At 42.0% G+C, this 17,081-nt stretch overlaps 1 protein-coding gene across 3 annotated transcripts in view; it reads left to right on the forward strand.

The window, feature by feature from the left end:
• clmna (calmin a) overlaps positions 1–14,506 on the forward strand; it is a 40,422-nt gene extending 25,916 nt beyond the window's left edge. For 2 of the 3 annotated variants that reach the window (XM_021573888.3, XM_090210992.1), the window contains 11 exons: positions 2,224–2,319; positions 2,596–2,679; positions 2,901–2,993; positions 3,093–3,286; positions 3,466–3,659; positions 3,959–4,041; positions 4,513–6,993; positions 8,543–8,742; positions 10,859–10,949; positions 11,096–11,154; positions 13,247–14,506. In XM_021573888.3, coding sequence (XP_021429563.3) covers positions 2,224–2,319; positions 2,596–2,679; positions 2,901–2,993; positions 3,093–3,286; positions 3,466–3,659; positions 3,959–4,041; positions 4,513–6,993; positions 8,543–8,742; positions 10,859–10,949; positions 11,096–11,154; positions 13,247–13,388 — 3,717 coding nt within the window. In that variant the 3' untranslated portion in view covers positions 13,389–14,506. The remainder of the gene's footprint in view (positions 1–2,223; positions 2,320–2,595; positions 2,680–2,900; positions 2,994–3,092; positions 3,287–3,465; positions 3,660–3,958; positions 4,042–4,512; positions 6,994–8,542; positions 8,743–10,858; positions 10,950–11,095; positions 11,155–13,246) is intronic. The other variant, XM_036954632.2, reaches the window with a different exon arrangement.
• The last annotated feature ends 2,575 nt before the right edge of the window (positions 14,507–17,081 follow it).

A 17,081-nucleotide genomic window follows, 5' to 3' on the forward strand; every position in this document is an offset into this window, starting at 1 on the left:
TCTTATATAGTGCCCATAGGGCTTTGGTCAAAAGTAGTGCACTATATAGGGAATAGTGGAGCAGACTGTATATGCAAATAGTGCTAGATTAGATGTAATAGGGCGATTCCATGCCAGCATGGCCCAAAAATAGTTCTGGTATCACAGATTTTTCTGGCAATTCACATTAAAATCTTCATTGGGAGGAAGGACGTTGAACATTTTTATTACATTTTGTATTTTTGGGAAAATTGTGATGAAAGTGGCAATTTCTATAGGCCCTTTTTAGACCTATACATGCCTCCTGTAAGACCCTATGATCCGTGAACCGTACATGGCACAGACAACAACTTGGTGTCATTATCAGTCCCTCCAGGATTTTGCGGAGGCAATTCTGACATTTTGCATGGCAACATGCTATGATTTTGTCCAATTTGTCGTGAAACTGCACTGACGACGGAAAAGGTTTGTTGACATTTGGCTTGATTGAACCATATACTATATATATTTTTTTATCTACGCAAGTCAGTTAAGAACAAATTCTTATTTATTTTTAGACATATTATTTGGAACAATATACTCTTTAAAGACATCAGATTTCCAGAGTGGGTTCTCTGGTACTGTGAAGAAATGATACATTTTATACATACAAATTGACATTATAGATCATTAACCAATCACAACCCTCCTGTAGGATTGCACATTCAGCAAATCACCAGCAGAGGGAGTTCCCTTTAAATCCATTTTCCCATTCACTGTTTTGGTGGCGCTCATAAAATTGCTCATGACTTTAAAAGTAGGAGAGAGCCCACTCTGTAAATTTGACGTACGTGTAGAGTATATTGTTTAAAATAATATGTTTAAAAATGAACAAAATCAAAAAGGGTACTTTTGAGATAATAATATTAATAGTTTTAATGTTGAATAAATTAACGTGTTAAATTGTATTTCAGAATGTAGCGATACTCCATATTTTATAGCACAGTATTAGGAGTATAATGACCCTAAGGTGTTGTCTGTATCATGTACGGTTCCCTGATTATTGGGTCTTATAGGGGGCATGTATAGGTCTGAAGAGTGCCAAACATGGCTCCTTTTATCGGGATAAAAAATGGTTTGTTACAAAAGTAATTAGCATATCAAACATCCTTTCTCCCAATTAAGTTTTTATGTGAGAATTGCCAGAACAATCTGAGATGCAAAAATATTTTTGGGACATGCTGGCATGGAATAATCGCCATAGGCCTTTTTTGTACTTTTTTCCCCCTCCTTTCTTCTCAGATTGCATTGTGTAATTTGAAGAACTGCTTTATTTACTTGAATAGCATTCCTGAACAAATTACCAAGGAGCTATGGTGAAAAGGCCCCCACATACGTTCTCTTTGTCTGCTAACCCACACTTACCCTCAGCCGTTCTGTGTTCCCTCCACTCTCAAGCACACATACACTTGTGCTTACAAATTGTTTACATATTTTTTTTATCTTTCCCTCCCTTCACCCCCACCTCCTCTGCTCTCTCTTGCTCACAAAGTCACACACACACACACACACACACACACACACACACACACACACACACACACACACACACACACACACACACACCTCTGCCATTAGTCATTCAGTGAGTTTCACTACTCTAGCCTTACACCATTGTTTGCATTGGCAAGGCTGTTTTGTGCTTCTAAGGTTTCAGGCGACAGAGAGATGAGATGATAACAGAGCAGAGCCATGAGGCTGACTGAGAGAGAGAAGGTCCAAATAGTGATTAAGTCTTTGTTTCTCTCACACAATGAACCTCTCTTCTCTGACACACTGTCTGGCGTTACATCAAATCTCTGACCCACTAATCGACAATCATACATTTGTCCGCTGGGTTTCGATGGAAAGTTTTGCTCACTCCCTCTCTCAAGTAAGCGTTCAGACGTAGAGAGATTGGTTCATGCATGGTTCGGTTCGATAGCTATTACTTAATAGCTGTTTTGACGGACTGCTCATTATACTGATAAGATCCATCTTTGACAGTTATTGGCAGTCCTACCAGCCAGCATAAAACCAACACCAGAGAAATGTCAATGGTCGTTTTACTCCACTGCTTATGCTACATGTGCACTTAAGTCAGACATCAGACACACCCACTTTTAGCGGTTGCAGCGCAATAGCATCATCAAAGGAAGACTGAAATGTGTTTTTAACATCATCAGGTCTGTTGAAAGATTAACTCTCCTCTCCTCCTGTCTTCAGTGCACTCCTCCGATGGAGGTAAACGACCTGTTCAGAGATATCCAGGATGGAAGAATACTCATGGCCTTGCTGGAGGAACTGTCCGGATGCAAGCTGGTGAGATTTCCACCAACAATATTACACCATCCACACAGTATTCAGATGTTAGTGAGGCTTTGTTGATTCATTCGCTTGCGTCACAAATGACACCCTATTCCCTATAGGCCCTGGTCAAAAGTAGTGCACAATGTAAGGGATAGGGTGCCATTTGGGAGGCAGCCCATGGCTATGCTAGATATGGAGAAGTTATGTGTTGAAGATTGTGTTTGAGTTCTATTTTGGTGGCTAACAATTCACCCAGCTGTTTATTGTATGGTCGGTGTCCTCCTCCAGCTTCATGGGTGGAAACAGTCCTCACATCGTATCTTCAGACTGAACAACATCGCAAAGGTCCTCACCTTCCTAGAGGAAAGAAATGTGAGTATTACAACCAATCACCAATGAATCACCAATCACCTATTTAGGGAAGTGTCTAATAAACATCCTGAAATTATAGATGAAGGTTCAGCTTTATTCCCTTCAATGATATTTATAGCTGAAGTATTTTTTTTTCATATTGGGAGGAGCACCAGCACACCACTGTCTAAATAGCCTGTTGATTGGTTGGATTGTTTACCTGGGTGTGATTACCTGCACAGGTGAAGTTGGTCAGTATTGACGCTGCAGATGTCGCCGATGGCAACTCTTCCATCGTTCTTGGACTCATCTGGAATATTATCCTGTTTTTCCAGGTAAAATCTCTCTATACTGTCTCTTTCTTCTCTCTCCTCCCTCCCCCCCTGCCCTCTCTCTCTCAGATATTAAGTGCCGAGTCTTCCTCCTTCTCTCAGATCAAGGAGCTGACAGGGAACATTAAGAGCCAGTTCCCCTCGTCCTCCAGCCTCTCTTCACTCCCCACCAGCTCCGACTCCGACACCTCCCACTCCAGCACGCCCTCCGATGAGAGGCCACGCTCCATCGCCATGAGGGATCATGGGAAAGCCATCAAGACGCTCCTGCAGTGGGTCCAGAGACGCACCAGGAAGTGAGTTGTGATTGGACAGCAATCATATGTCACATTCATAAGAGACAAACTCACAAATAGGATATGGTATTTGATGAACCTGTGAAAATTATGTAATACATACACACAAGTTTGAAAGTTTGACTGCAATCATGTTCAAGTGTTAGATGTTGCTGACTTGCCGAGTCTTGTCTTGTCAGGTATGGTGTGGCGGTGCAGGACTTTGGGAAGAGCTGGACCAGTGGGCTGGCCTTCCTGGCCGTCATCAAGTCTATTGACCCCAGCCTGGTGGACATGAGGAGAGCTCTGCTGAGGACAGCCAGGGAGAACCTAGAGGATGCCTTCAGGACAGCCCACTATAGCCTGGGCATACCCAGACTACTGGAACCAGAGGGTAAATTATTCAATTCAGTTCAATTCAAACCAATTCAATGAATTGAGACTTTATTCATTGCCACAAGGGGCAATTATGCCAGCCTGATCCCAGATCTGTTAGGGCTGTATAGCCAACTGCTATGGACGTTGTCTTGCCAAAATAGTTGACATGACAACGGCCATAGCAGTTGACAAGACAGCATAAAGAGATCTGGGAATGGGCTACAATTAGGCTGTACAATCAGAGTGTATTAGAAGATTTACCACTAGTCGATCTTAAGTCCCTCTGTTATCATTCCCGCATTTCCATCTCCACAGACGTGACCATTAACCCTCCAGATGAGCAGTCCATAATGACCTACGTGTCCCAGTTCCTGGAGCACTTCCCCGGGATGGAAGAGGTGAGAGAGACTGCATCCCAAGGGCTCAGGTCAAAACTAGTGCATTATATAGGGAATGCGGTGCCATTTGGCTACATAATATTTATCTCATGATCAATATATGATATATACAGTAGTTTATACAAACCACTAGATCAGGGGTGTCAAACAAATGTTACCCCGCGGGCCGCATTCGGTCTTCACCGAGGTCTGGAGGGACGCCCTTAAAATGTATTATATTTCCCCAAAATGTTCCTTTATCCTTCGCTTTTCGTTTCCCTGATTGTGTAGCTTTCGTTTCAATGGCTATTAGCAGGCCGGACAGAGTGAAGAGACTATAAATGTCGGTCTATTATGATTTCTACATAGCGTTGATTTGGTTTTAGTCATTTCAATATTGATTAAGATCGTAATTTTTTTTTTATTAGGCTCATGGGCTAGTTATTTGACACCCCTGCACTAGATACACAAACCACTCTTTCTCTCTCTCAGCCCCAGGAGAATGTATCTGATGTGATACAGAGGAGTGTGTCGTCAGGTAGACTCAGCTGTCGTGTCAACGACTCCTCCCACGACCTGAGGAATGGCGTTCACCGGAGTCGTGACCGAGAGAGGCCCTTTGTGGTCCGGAGAGACTTAGTCCAGCACCCGCCCAAAATCTTAATCTCCTCTATCTCCGAGGAGCTCAAGTCCCCCATATCACCGCCCGTGGTGGAGCGCTCCCCGGTCAACGAAGGCCCGACGGTAGGGACCACACCCAGCCCTGTCTTCACCGTCTCCACTTCCAGCTCTCCGCAGCCCTCATTTGTCAACTCCGTCATCGGCTCTGTGTCCTGTGACTCCCCGATCAGTGACTCTGTGATCGGTTCGCCAGACTCCTGTTGGGAGCGCCTGCCGAGCGAGGCAGTGACGCCAGACAGGTCTGTGGAGAGCCGTAGCGATGGGTCACTATGTGACAGCGGGGTATCCTGGGACATCGCTCCCTCCACACCCCATGGGGTCACACCTGATCTGGAGGATCCGTTGCCGTCGGTTATGGGGCCAAAGGCAGGAAAGCCTCAGGATGAGGAACAGGAAGTGATGCCGGAGCTGTTTATCGACGAGGGGAACTACTCTTTTAGCTCAGTGGAGAGCACACAGTACAGGGCCAATACACAACTAGAAGAGGATTGGGAGGGAAGGGAGAAGAAAGAGAAGGAAGACGAGGAGGAGGCGTATAGCTACATTCTGGAACTGAGTGAGGACAAGGCAGCCAAGCAGAAGCCTGATCAAAGAGAAGGAAAGAACATAACAGGGAGAACAGAAAGTGACTCAGAAGGAATAGACACAAATACACGTCAGAGTAATGGCGTCAACAAGGAGCAGGGGCGGCCATCTTTAGAGTTCTCTGACAAGCCTCAGCAGACTGACTCTGACCAGAAAAGGGAGAGGGTGTGTGAGGGTGAGAGTGTGTGTGTGTGTGAGGGAGAGATAGGTGGAGCTGTGTGTTCTCCTCAACACAAGCACACCAGCCATTCACAGCAGGAGACCCCTGACCTGCATGAAAAGCCAAATCAGCAGGACAGTGTCCTGGAGAGGACAGACAGAGCATCAGAATGTGCCAAGAAGGAAACAGTGGAATCATCTACAGATTCCAGAAAGGCTGGAAACCCAGAGGAGGGGTTAGCTATGGAACGTTCTGATAAAGCAGAGGGTCAAGCAGAGGAAAGGCACAAGCAGGTCACAAAAGAGTCAGAAACACAAAAGAAGATAAAGGATGTTCTGAACGGCCACATAGAGTTACAGGAGAACACTACGACTCAGGCGGATGAGGTCACAGAGCAGTCACAACCGTATATGGAGATGGACCAGACTCGGACTATCCAGGGGGGATCCTCAGAACCAGAAGAGGAGAGCCATACTGGGCAAAAAGACCCGGAATCTCTGTCTTGCACAGACAATCGGCAGAGCTCCACACTCCCAGCAGAGGACAGAGAGGATAGGACCCAGAGCCCAGAGAGAGAGGCAGAGGTTGGGGATGAAGACCCAGACCTGTGTGAGCCCCCTGGAGGTGGCTTGGTTGAAAAGAGCGAGATAGCCCCTTGTGGTGGAGATGCTAATGTGAATGTTGTAGTTCCTGAGAAGAAGAGAGGGGCAGAAAATGGCCATGACAGGGTGGATGCTACTGAGTCTGGAGCAACAGACAACAGAGAGACAGTAGTGGAGGTCCCCCATCAGGGCACACCAGTGTCCATTATCCCCTTGGACATGGTGTACTACCCCCACTATGATGTCCCCATCTCCCATGTCACTGAGGCCTTCGTGGAGCCTAACCCTGCACTGGTCCTCACTGGGCCGGTTCCTTGTTCTCCTCCCTCAGACACACACACCAAGAATCAGTCTTTATCCCTACCGCCTGGTCAAGAGAGAGACATAGAAAAGGATGCAGAGGATCATACTGAGGGCAGTCATAGTGAGACAGAGGCCTCTACTGTTGAAGAGACAGGGGACAAAATGTCAGACACAGAAAAGAGTGAAACCAAGAGTGTCAATGTGGCCTATACAGACAGTGAGAGGAGCAGTGCAATGGAGAAGCCTGAAAGTGAACCAATGGACTTGTTCCAAGCTGACATGAGTGGGGCCCTTGATCAGACAATGACATTGAGTGAGACTCTGGAACCAATGGACCTGTTCTACCCGGATACAGATGACTGTGGTCCTGTAGAGGAACCAGAGAACGACGTGGAGACCTCGCCGTGGTCCTCTTCCTTCAGCAAGTCAGTAGAGACCTGGCCCTCAACCTTTAGTGTTGCAGCGCTACAACCAGCACCGTCCTCAGAACCAGAACCAGAGACACACACAGACTCGCACACACACAGCCAGGCAGAGACTCATACAGAGACACACGCACACAGCAGTCCAGACTCGCACATAAAAAGCCAACTGGATCAAGAAGCTCTCAGAGACGAGTCAACAATGAAGACGTATGATAAGGTAAGCCAGTATGTATGGACAACAAGGACAGATCTGCGTATGTGTGTGTGTGCATGTATGCGCGCCTCCTGCATGCGTATGTGTGTGTGTGTGTGTGTGTGTGTGTGTACAAGGTGATCCAAACAACACCAGACAACATCAGAGTGACGTGACATTTCACACATACACATAGGACAATGTCACTGTCTCATTACGTGCAATAATCTGTCTGCATGTGTTATATTATCTTTCATCCTTTTCTCTGGTTCTATCTGACGTGTCTGTCTGGGCGTCTGATAATATATGCGTTGTTTTGGTGTGCTAGATGTTCTGCATACCAAGTCTGATTTGGCAGGCATTTCATAAGCTGTGTTGACCAACCATGAATCATGAATCAATCATGAGAACGTTACCCCATGATTTAAAGGAGGGACATTGGAGCTACTGTTCAAGACAGTTAAAAAGAAAGAGTGATATTTTTTATCAAGTGCTTTATTCTACTCTATATGACTCATAAGGCTGGGAATTGAAAGGGATGTCATGATTCAATATTATCGCAATACTTAGGTGCCGTTGTGATATGTATTGCGATTCTCACGATTCTATAGGTATTTCTCACTATCTGTCTTCTGCAGAGACAGGAGGGAGCATGATAAATTAGTTTTGATCAGTTATGGAAATAAAAGTCATGAAAACATGTTGGCTCACTATTTAAAAAGAAGATGAAGAACAAGCTATAGGATGAAAAATATTTGAGTTTTGGCACAGGCACACCCGACCAGCGTTAGCTAATGCTACCTAGCAAAAACAAAGAAACAAACAAAAACATACATATACATATTTATACACTAACGGTCAAAAGTTTTAGAACACCTACTCATTCAAGGGTTTTTCTTTATTTTCACTATTTTCTATAACAGTGAAGACATCAAAACTATGAAATAACACACATTGGATCTTGTAGCAACCAAAAAGTGTCAAATAAATCAAAATATTTGAGATTCTTCATTGCCTTGATGATGCCTTGATGACAGCTTTGGTATTCTCTTAGCCAGTTTCACCTGGAATGCTTGCAGTCTTGAAGGAGTTCCCACATATGCTGAGCACTTGTTGGCTGCTTTTCCTTGACTCTGCGGTCCAACTCATCCCAAACCATTTCAACACTTTTTTAAGTTACGACATGATTCCATATGTTATTTCATAGTTTTGATGTCTTAGACTATTATTCTATAATGTAAAAAAAATAGTACAAATAAAGAAAAACCCTTGAATGAGTAGGTGTTCTAAAATGTTGGACCGGTAGTGTGTGTGTGTGTATATATATATATATATATATATTTTTTTTTATTATTTTTTTTTTTACAAATCAATACTTGGAGTCAAAGTAGCTATATAATATTGTCCAAAATAATATTGTGATATGTAACTGTAGCGATTTTCCCCCATCACTGATGACTAGCCAGTAACCCTTTACCCCCACACCCACTACATTCATACCCTATTATTCTATCCAACAACCTCCACTTTCCCCTTACACTCTAAAGTAGTCTCCCCCTCCATGTGTACCCAGGAGGTTGAAGTGAGAGGGGGCTCCAGGCTATCGGGCCCACAGGAATGGTGCTCCGTGCTGGGTGAGCAGACGGAGGGAGATGGGGGTGTGGTGGAGACAGAGATGGAGACCCACCGTAGAGCTGCTGAGAGCAGTGATCTCACCAGGACTGATGAGGAGAAGTCTGCCTCTGCTGCCAGAGAAAACAATGAGACCATGAGGTAGGATACTATTCTTAGGTCCCTGGTACAGCTGGGCTGTGTCCAAAATGGCACCCTATGCCCTTTATAGTGCACTACTATGGGCTCTGGTCTGCACTGTATAGGGAAACGGGTACCATTTGGGACGCCGCTTGAGAAACCCAGCACAGAACATTATTTTTTGGGGCAATGTTAAGCAGCGAAAGACATGACTTCAGAACTGGGCCTCCCAGTTTGATAGAGCAAAATGCCTTCAATTTTCTCAATGAAATGTGTTTAGATCTGGCTAGTCATTGATTAGATCTGGCTAGTCACTAATTTCCTCTCCACTAACATTAAGAAGCTCTAAGCAATTAAAATTACATAATGACATACAGTGCATTCGGAAACTTTTTCCACATTTTGTTACTTTATTCTGAAATGAATAAAATTATTTTTTTCCCCTCATCCATCTACACACAATAACCCATAATGACAAGGCAAAAACAGTTTTTTGGACATTTTAGCAAATGTGTAAAAAATAAAAATGGAAATATCAAATGTACATAAGTATTCAGACTTTGTTGAAGCGCCTTTGGCAGCGATTACAGCCTCAAGTCTTCTTGGGTATGACGCTACGAACTTGACACCTTTATTTTGGGAGTTTCTCCCATTCTTCTCTGCAGATTCTCTCAAGCTCTGTCAAGTTGGATGGGGAGCGTCCCTGCACGGCTATTTTCAGGTCTCTCCAGAGTCCGGGCTCTGGCTGGGCCACTCAAGGACATTGAGAGACTTTTCCCGAAACCACTCTTGCATTGTCTTGGCTGTGTGCTTAGGGTCATTGTCCTGTTGGAAGGTGAACCTTCACCCCAGTCTGAGGTCCTGAGGGCTCTGCAGCAGGTTTTCATCAAGGATCTCTCTGTACTTTGCTCCGTTAATTTTTCCCTCGATCCTTACTAGTCTCCCAGTCTCTACCGCTTAAAAACATCCAACCTGCATGATGATGCCACCACCATGCTTCACCGTAGGGATGGTGCCAGGTTTTCTCCAGACGTGACACTTGGCATTCAGGCCAAAGTGTTCAATTTTGGTTTCATCAGACCAGAGAATCTTGTTTTTCATGGTCTGAGAGTCTTTAGGTGCCTTTTGGAAAACTCCAAGCGGGCTGTCATGTGCCTTTTTCTGAAGAGTGTCTTCCGTATGGCCACTCTGCCATAAAGGCCTGATTGCTGCAGAGATGGTTGTCCTTCTGGAAGGTCCCGCCATCTCCACAGATGCTCCACTCTGGAACTCTGCCAGAGTGACCATCAGGTTCTTGGTCACCTCGCTGACCAAGGCCCTTCTCCCCCGATTGCTCAGTTTGGCCGGACGGCCAGCTCTATAGCTCACCATTTTAGAATGATGGATGCCACTGTGTTCTTGGGGACCTTCAATGCTGCAGACATGTTTTGGTACTCTTCCCCAGATCTGTGCCTTGACACAATCCTGTCATGGAGCTCTACACACAATTCCTTTGACATCATGGCTTTTGGCTTTTGCTCTGACATACACTGTCAACTGTGGGACCTTATATAAACTGGTGTGTGCCTTTCCAAATCATGTCCAGTCAATTGAATTTACCACAGATGGACCCCAATCAAGTTGTACAAACATCTCAAGGATGATCAATGGAAGCAGGATGCACCTGTGCTCCATTTCAAGTCTCATAGCAAAGGGTCTGAATACTAATGTAAGATATTTCTGTTTTTTTTCAAATAATGTCTAAAAAACAGTTTTTGTTTTGTCATTATGGGGTATTGGGTGTAGATTGACGAGGAAAATAATTTAATACATTTTAGAATAAGACTGTAACGTAACAAACTGTGGAAAAAGTCAAGGGGTCTGAATACTTTCTGAATGCACTGTAATTCAATTATATAATCAACGCTGATGATGACTGATTCTGAAATGTTTTATTGCAATAATAGTGGCTTTTGTCTCTCTGCTTTAATGAGTAAGATGAACAGTATGTAAGTCACTGTGTAAATAATAGCTAACAAGATGTTTTCTTTGTTCTGAATGATAGTGTTCGTACATTTTATATCTAGTAGAAACATAAATATAGCGCTCTCTCTCTCTCTGTCTGTCTGTCTCTCTTTCTTTCTCTCTCTTTGAACAGGAGGGAAGCTGACAGTGATGGAACCACAGATGAACAGTGTTCTATGTGTTCTACACCACTCCACCAGAGGAAGGTGGCTGGCTCTAATGAGGTTTGTTGCAAAACATTTCAGATATTTAGGAACTATAATTATTTCCTATGTAAGTATTTTACCATAAGATGAGCCTACAAACAATACCTGTGCTTTTATCATCATCACTCATGTTTTTGGGATTGTAATATCCCTCTGTCCCGTAGAAGGACAATCAGAAGAATGGAGCATCCAGCCGAACTCACAGTACCAAGTCTGACACCAGGTAAGAATATGAGTCAGTAGGCCTCTAGCCCCAAAGGGCAGGGTGCAGCATAACTGTTATACATTTATAGCTTATTATGTTCAAAACAGAGGTTTGTTGCACAAACCGTTTCTCTCTTACTCACTTGTCTGAGTGCTCTTGCTCACTTGTCTGAGCGTAAGTCACTGGGTGGGGCTATCGTGCAGTTGCCATGACAACCCTCCTGTATGAGTGTTGAGGTGAGGCATCGTGGGAATCAGAGACACACAATATTCGACTGATACCATCACTCCTATGGGGCACAGCTTGGCTGGTGTTGTAATTGTGTGAAACATTTACGTCATTACATCATCTACAGCCCTCTGGGGAGGGAGATGCCATACAGATAGTCTGTGTCCTAAATGACACCCTATCTCCCTTTATAGTACACTACTTTTGACCAGGGCCCATAGGGTGCCATTTAGGTCACAGCCATAGAGATAAAGGAACACAGCTGTCTGTAGCTCAGGAACAAAGATGTTGTCTTAGTAGTTATTAGGAGGACCAGGAGGAAATCTGACCAAGAAAAACATCAGATGCTAGTTGTATGAAGGGTATAACTAGGGCCCATAGTTGTTCCTGGTCGTGTCAAAACTCCCGTACCTAGTTACAGTATTAGCATGAGACTAACCTTGTCCCATATCTCTTTTTGCTCTTGCAAACTCCATTGCTCATGACAATGAATGACAAGGAGTTGGCATTATAGCACAAGCAGACTGGCATTCAGCCTATCCCAGACATAGTTCAGTTATTAGTATCAGAAAGCTATTCAACATGAAAATAACTCTTCAGTCTGGATAAATGAAATCCATCCTGGGCTTTTGTTTTGGTGTAATTAGAGAAGCCTAACATATAACAGTTTTTTGTATTCTAAATTTTTATTCAACCTTTGACCCATTTTACCCTGAATTGTAGCTCTGCAGTTTATGTTGACATTATCTCTTCCCAGCTAGCACATAATGTTCTCAGAACCATATGTTTCATAGAGCTTGGTGAGAGCATGGTTGTCCTATGATTATTTTGCATCTAACCTTCTCACAACATTCTGGGAATGTTGCAGGATAGCCAGCTGGCGCATAACATTCTGAGAACCATATGTTTCTTAGGTGGGAATTTCAGTACCTAAGCCTAACGTTTCCCACAGGTTTACTCATGGTTCTATATAATGTTCTCAGAACGTTCAGAGAATGTTAAGAAACAATGTTCTTCTGTGGGGATTTCAGTACTTCAGCATAGCGTATTCTGCACCTTTCCTCATGGTTCTATTTAAAGTAATGTTCTCAGAACGTTAAGAAAACTTTCCAAAACAGTAGTAACATTCAAAGAACGTTCTAAGAATGTTATTTAAAAACATATACATTCCGTTCGCAGCATCAACAATACTCTCTTTAGCCTATCTTGTTAATTAAGTGTGTTCAGGTGTGTTGGCTGTGCCCACTAATTGGCCACACATAATCTTAATGAGTGTGTTTATTTCCTTGGATGGAAATGGGGTCTGCTTGAATAGACTACAATGAACAGCTTTGTATGAGTTTTAAAAAAACATGGCACGCTAGCTCCATCCTGGTGGCGCAGTGAACGAATTCCATTGATATAGAACAGAAGATCATAGGTTCAGAATCTCACTGAGATTGGCACAATAAAACAAATACATGTGTTTGCATGATTAATGCCTAAGCAAATGAATTTCCAGGTGTCATATCTGTGTTGGAGTTCCAAACAGTTAACCTGAGCTGTCAGTATTATTAAAAGTCTTATTGAAACATGTTCTCAGAACATTATTTAATTGCCTTCAAATAACCTATTATTTCCGTTCTCAGAAGGTTAGTAAACCTCCTAGGAAAACTTTCAGAGAACCATAGTAGAACGTTTTCAGAACCTCCCTGCAACCTAAAAATTCAAGTTCTCAGAACAGGCAAAGTGGAAACCAAAAATGTACATTCACACAATTTCCAAGGAACCAAATGTGTTAGCTGGGTTTAAAGTCTGTTTGGTTCTGTCGACCTTCTGCTGAACCCGGTTTTCTCTCCCTTTGTGTGTGCGTGTGCGTGTGCGTGTGCGTGTGTGTGTGTAGCTGGAGGGAGATGAGGACTCCTACTTCATTGACAGAGTACTACATTCTTCTACTGCTGTGGCTGCTCCTCTACTGCCTGTTGGTGTTGCCACAGATCGACTACAGGAACCTGCCAAGCCTTCTGCTCAACCTGGAAAAATGAATACACACACATACTGCGACACATGTACATACTGATACACACATCACAAACATGTCACACACACACGACACATACACACGCATGTACACACAACACTTTTTTTAAATTCCAGAATAATTTATAAAGCTGTTTAGAGATTCTGCTCTTTGGCTTTTAATGTGGCTTGCATTGATATGCTTAAATTGTAAAGACAAACCTATAACTTTGTATGTTTTTCTGAGTTTATTGATGTACAAAGAAAGAAGCACTCTGAGGGCTATTTAATCCGTAGCGCTGAAGATCCTCTTTATAGCGCGATTGACAATTAAAGTCAATGTTCCCGCGGTCGCGGAGACTGCATTCACGGTAAATGCTGCATATGTACGCGGATCGTCAGCGATACTTTGGCAATACGGATTGAATCCCGCCCTAAGAATGTAGGATTGCACGGTGCACAATTCTAAAAAAAATGTTTTGTAGGTATACAGTCCATGAAGCGTTGCAGTGGGACATTTACATAAATGACAATTTGGTGAGTGGAATAACATGTATGTTTCAGAAACGTCCCCAATGTCCTTTTTGAATTTACATGGAATTTGATAAGAAAAAGTGTGGCCAATGAGTTATGCAGAAATATTTACACATTTAAGATAATGCACAACCTCCATTGAGCGATTAACTTATTAAGGTCCTGCATTCCCTTGAAGGTACTTGTCTTACAAGCTCAGTGGATTCTGTACAGGCTTGGGAGTGTGTCAGTTGCACTTTTGAACCAGAGTATGTGAACTGCCAAAGATACAGTGTTTGGAATGCTGGATAGAAAATACAAAACTAATTCACCATTAGCAAATTATGAAATATAAGTGTAACACAGTTGAAATGGTTTTGAAGTGATAATACTGATTTACTAATAATGTTGGTTTTATTTTAATAATATTTTAAGAATGCTGGAGTAAATGTCTATGAATCAGTTGAAAATACAGTATATGAATGGATTTTTAAAGTGTGATGATTAATTCCTTTATTAAATGCTATGTTTGTATGCCTGTGGGTTGTTTTTTTAAAACTGCTGTTATTGATTCAGCCGTGCTTGAACTTGTTAGAGCCTTTCAATAAAAAGAGAATGCTTTATGATTAAATGTTTATTTATAAAATACCTTTTATTTTTATACCTGTAACACCTGTAATTAAGTACAGTGCTATCATCATTTGCTGTTGCGTTTTTAATCATTTTAATAAGCTTAGTTTACAGCCACCTAAATCTTCAATATAATTCCCCTAACAACAAGCACAGAATTCCTACACATGGATAAACCAAACTGGATTTATAAAGTGTGTGTAGTTATGTGCAAAAGCCATACTTTTACATGACTTCATGTCCAGCAGCTGTCCATATGAATTCTGTTTCAATAGATTGCCTATACAGACACTGCATATGTTAATGAGATCTATCATGTCCAGCAGCTGTCCATATGAATTCTGTTTCAATAGATTGTCTATACAGACACTGCATATGTTAATGAGATCTATCATGTCCAGCAGCTGTCCATATTAATTCTGTTTAAATAGATTGCCTATACAGACACTGCATATGTTAATGAGATCTATAATGTCCAGCAGCTGTCCATATGAATTCTGTTTCAATAGATTGCCTATACAGACACTGCATATGTTAATGAGATCTATCATGTCCAGCAGCTGTCCATATGAATTCTGTTTCAATAGATTGCCTAAACAGACACTGCATATGTTAATGAGATCTATATGGGCTGTGTGGAGGTCTGATTATGATTATGCCCAAGGGACACAAAACATACTGCCTATCTAATTGTGAATGAAGTGACCTAGTACGGCCTCAGAGAGGTCACCTTGCTTTTGTATTGGAACCCATTCTGTTCAAAAGCACCAGTCAAGTGCAACGGGTCATTCCACGAAAAGAGTGCCTTTTGCTTCCGTTTGATATTTTAAGTAGAAATTGTGCACCAATATTGCATTTTGGTGCAGCATTTTGGCATGTCATTCCATGTGCCCCCCAGTAACTTCTAGGGAAGATTCTAACCCACTGACCCCAAACATTTCTCCAAGTTTTAACCATCGTTGTGAAGCCCTAGTTATTTAGTTTCTTTGACAAAGTCCTTTCTGAAGATGATTATTTATTTCATGTGATTAGTGATTCATTTACGTCTGTCCCTTATTTGAAGGTCAACCCTGATACGTGAACTGAACTCTCATTTTAATATGGTGAAACTATTCATAAAGTAACATCTAAAGTAACATTAAATACCTAATAGTGAAATCATAGTGTAAAAGCAGATGAGCTAGTTCTACTCTTTCTGGATAGTTTCTGTTGTTTTGTGGTGGAAAACTGAGCGGGTTGAGCATGAAACGTCAACCCTGTTACCCATAGATAGACAGGCTAAAAATGTTTAAAGAATTAAACATGTTTTTGTGATGCTTGCATTCAATTGTCACTCCCTGTAGCTTCTATTCTCCCTGTCACAAGGGGATGTAATCGTCAACTCTGTTAGTCAACCCTGTTACTTTATTTGGCACTTAATAGGCACTTAATATAGTCGTTTTTTTATTCAACCTCTTGAGATAGGAAAACTTTTCTTATGAAGCTCTTTATGACAGAATGTTCAAATTTAGGAGAAATCTAAAGTTACTTTTTGAGGAACTTACACTTCTCAAATGGCACTGAATTGGTGGAATGACCCAATAAATGACATGTTTTGCCCTTTGTTGTATCAATTATTTGATTGGTTAATCCAGATTGATTTCATGCCTGATGCATGAGTATTACTTACAACTCACAGCATTTTGTTCTAGTTTATGGTGAGTATTCCCATTTGGAGATATGGTTTGGGAAACATTATAAACATTATAGCCCCAGAAGTAAGAAATATTATAAAACTGACTGGGTAAAATGACAAGTACCCTACAGTGCCTAGTGCCTTCCCTTGGAAGCAAATAGCACATTTCCTGAGTCATTTTTGTTAGTAACTATAGTCAGTTAATCTGGGATGATTTATCAATCATTTTCAGTTCATACTAATGTTGTAAGATAAATTGCCAAAATGCCATATTCTACTGTATGCCATGGTTGCAGGAAATGACCCAGGGCCATAATAATCTAATCCAATTGTATTTGTCACATGCTTCATAAACAACGGGTGGAGACTAACAGTGAAATGCTTACTTACGGGCCCTTCTCAACAATGCAGAGAGAAATATAGAAAAATAACAACATGAGGAATAAATACACAATGAGTAATGATAACTTGGCTATATACTGTACACGGGGTGCCATTACTGACTTGATGTGCAGGAGTATGAGGTAATGGAGGTAGATACTGTATGAATATATAGGTAAAGTGATTAGGCAACAGAATTGATAATAAACAGTAGTGGCAGTGTATGTGATTGAGTTAGTGTAAAAGGGGGTCAATGTGGATATTCCAGGTAGCAACACTTGTAGTCGGAAGTTTACATACAGCTTAGCCAAGTACATTTAAACTCAGTTTTTCACAATTCCTGACATTTAATCCTAGTAAGAATTCCCTGCTTTACATCAGTTAGGATCACCACTTTATTTTAAGAATGTAAAATGTCAGAATTATAGTAGAGAGAATGACTTATTAGGCCTCCTTGCTCGCACACGCTTTTTCAGTTCTGCCCAAATATGTTCTATGCGATTGAGGTCATGGCTTTGTG

Source organism: Oncorhynchus mykiss, chromosome 19, assembly GCF_057628025.1.
Source record: "Oncorhynchus mykiss isolate SJ-2025 chromosome 19, ASM5762802v1, whole genome shotgun sequence".
NCBI classification, from domain to species: Eukaryota; Metazoa; Chordata; class Actinopteri; order Salmoniformes; family Salmonidae; genus Oncorhynchus; species Oncorhynchus mykiss.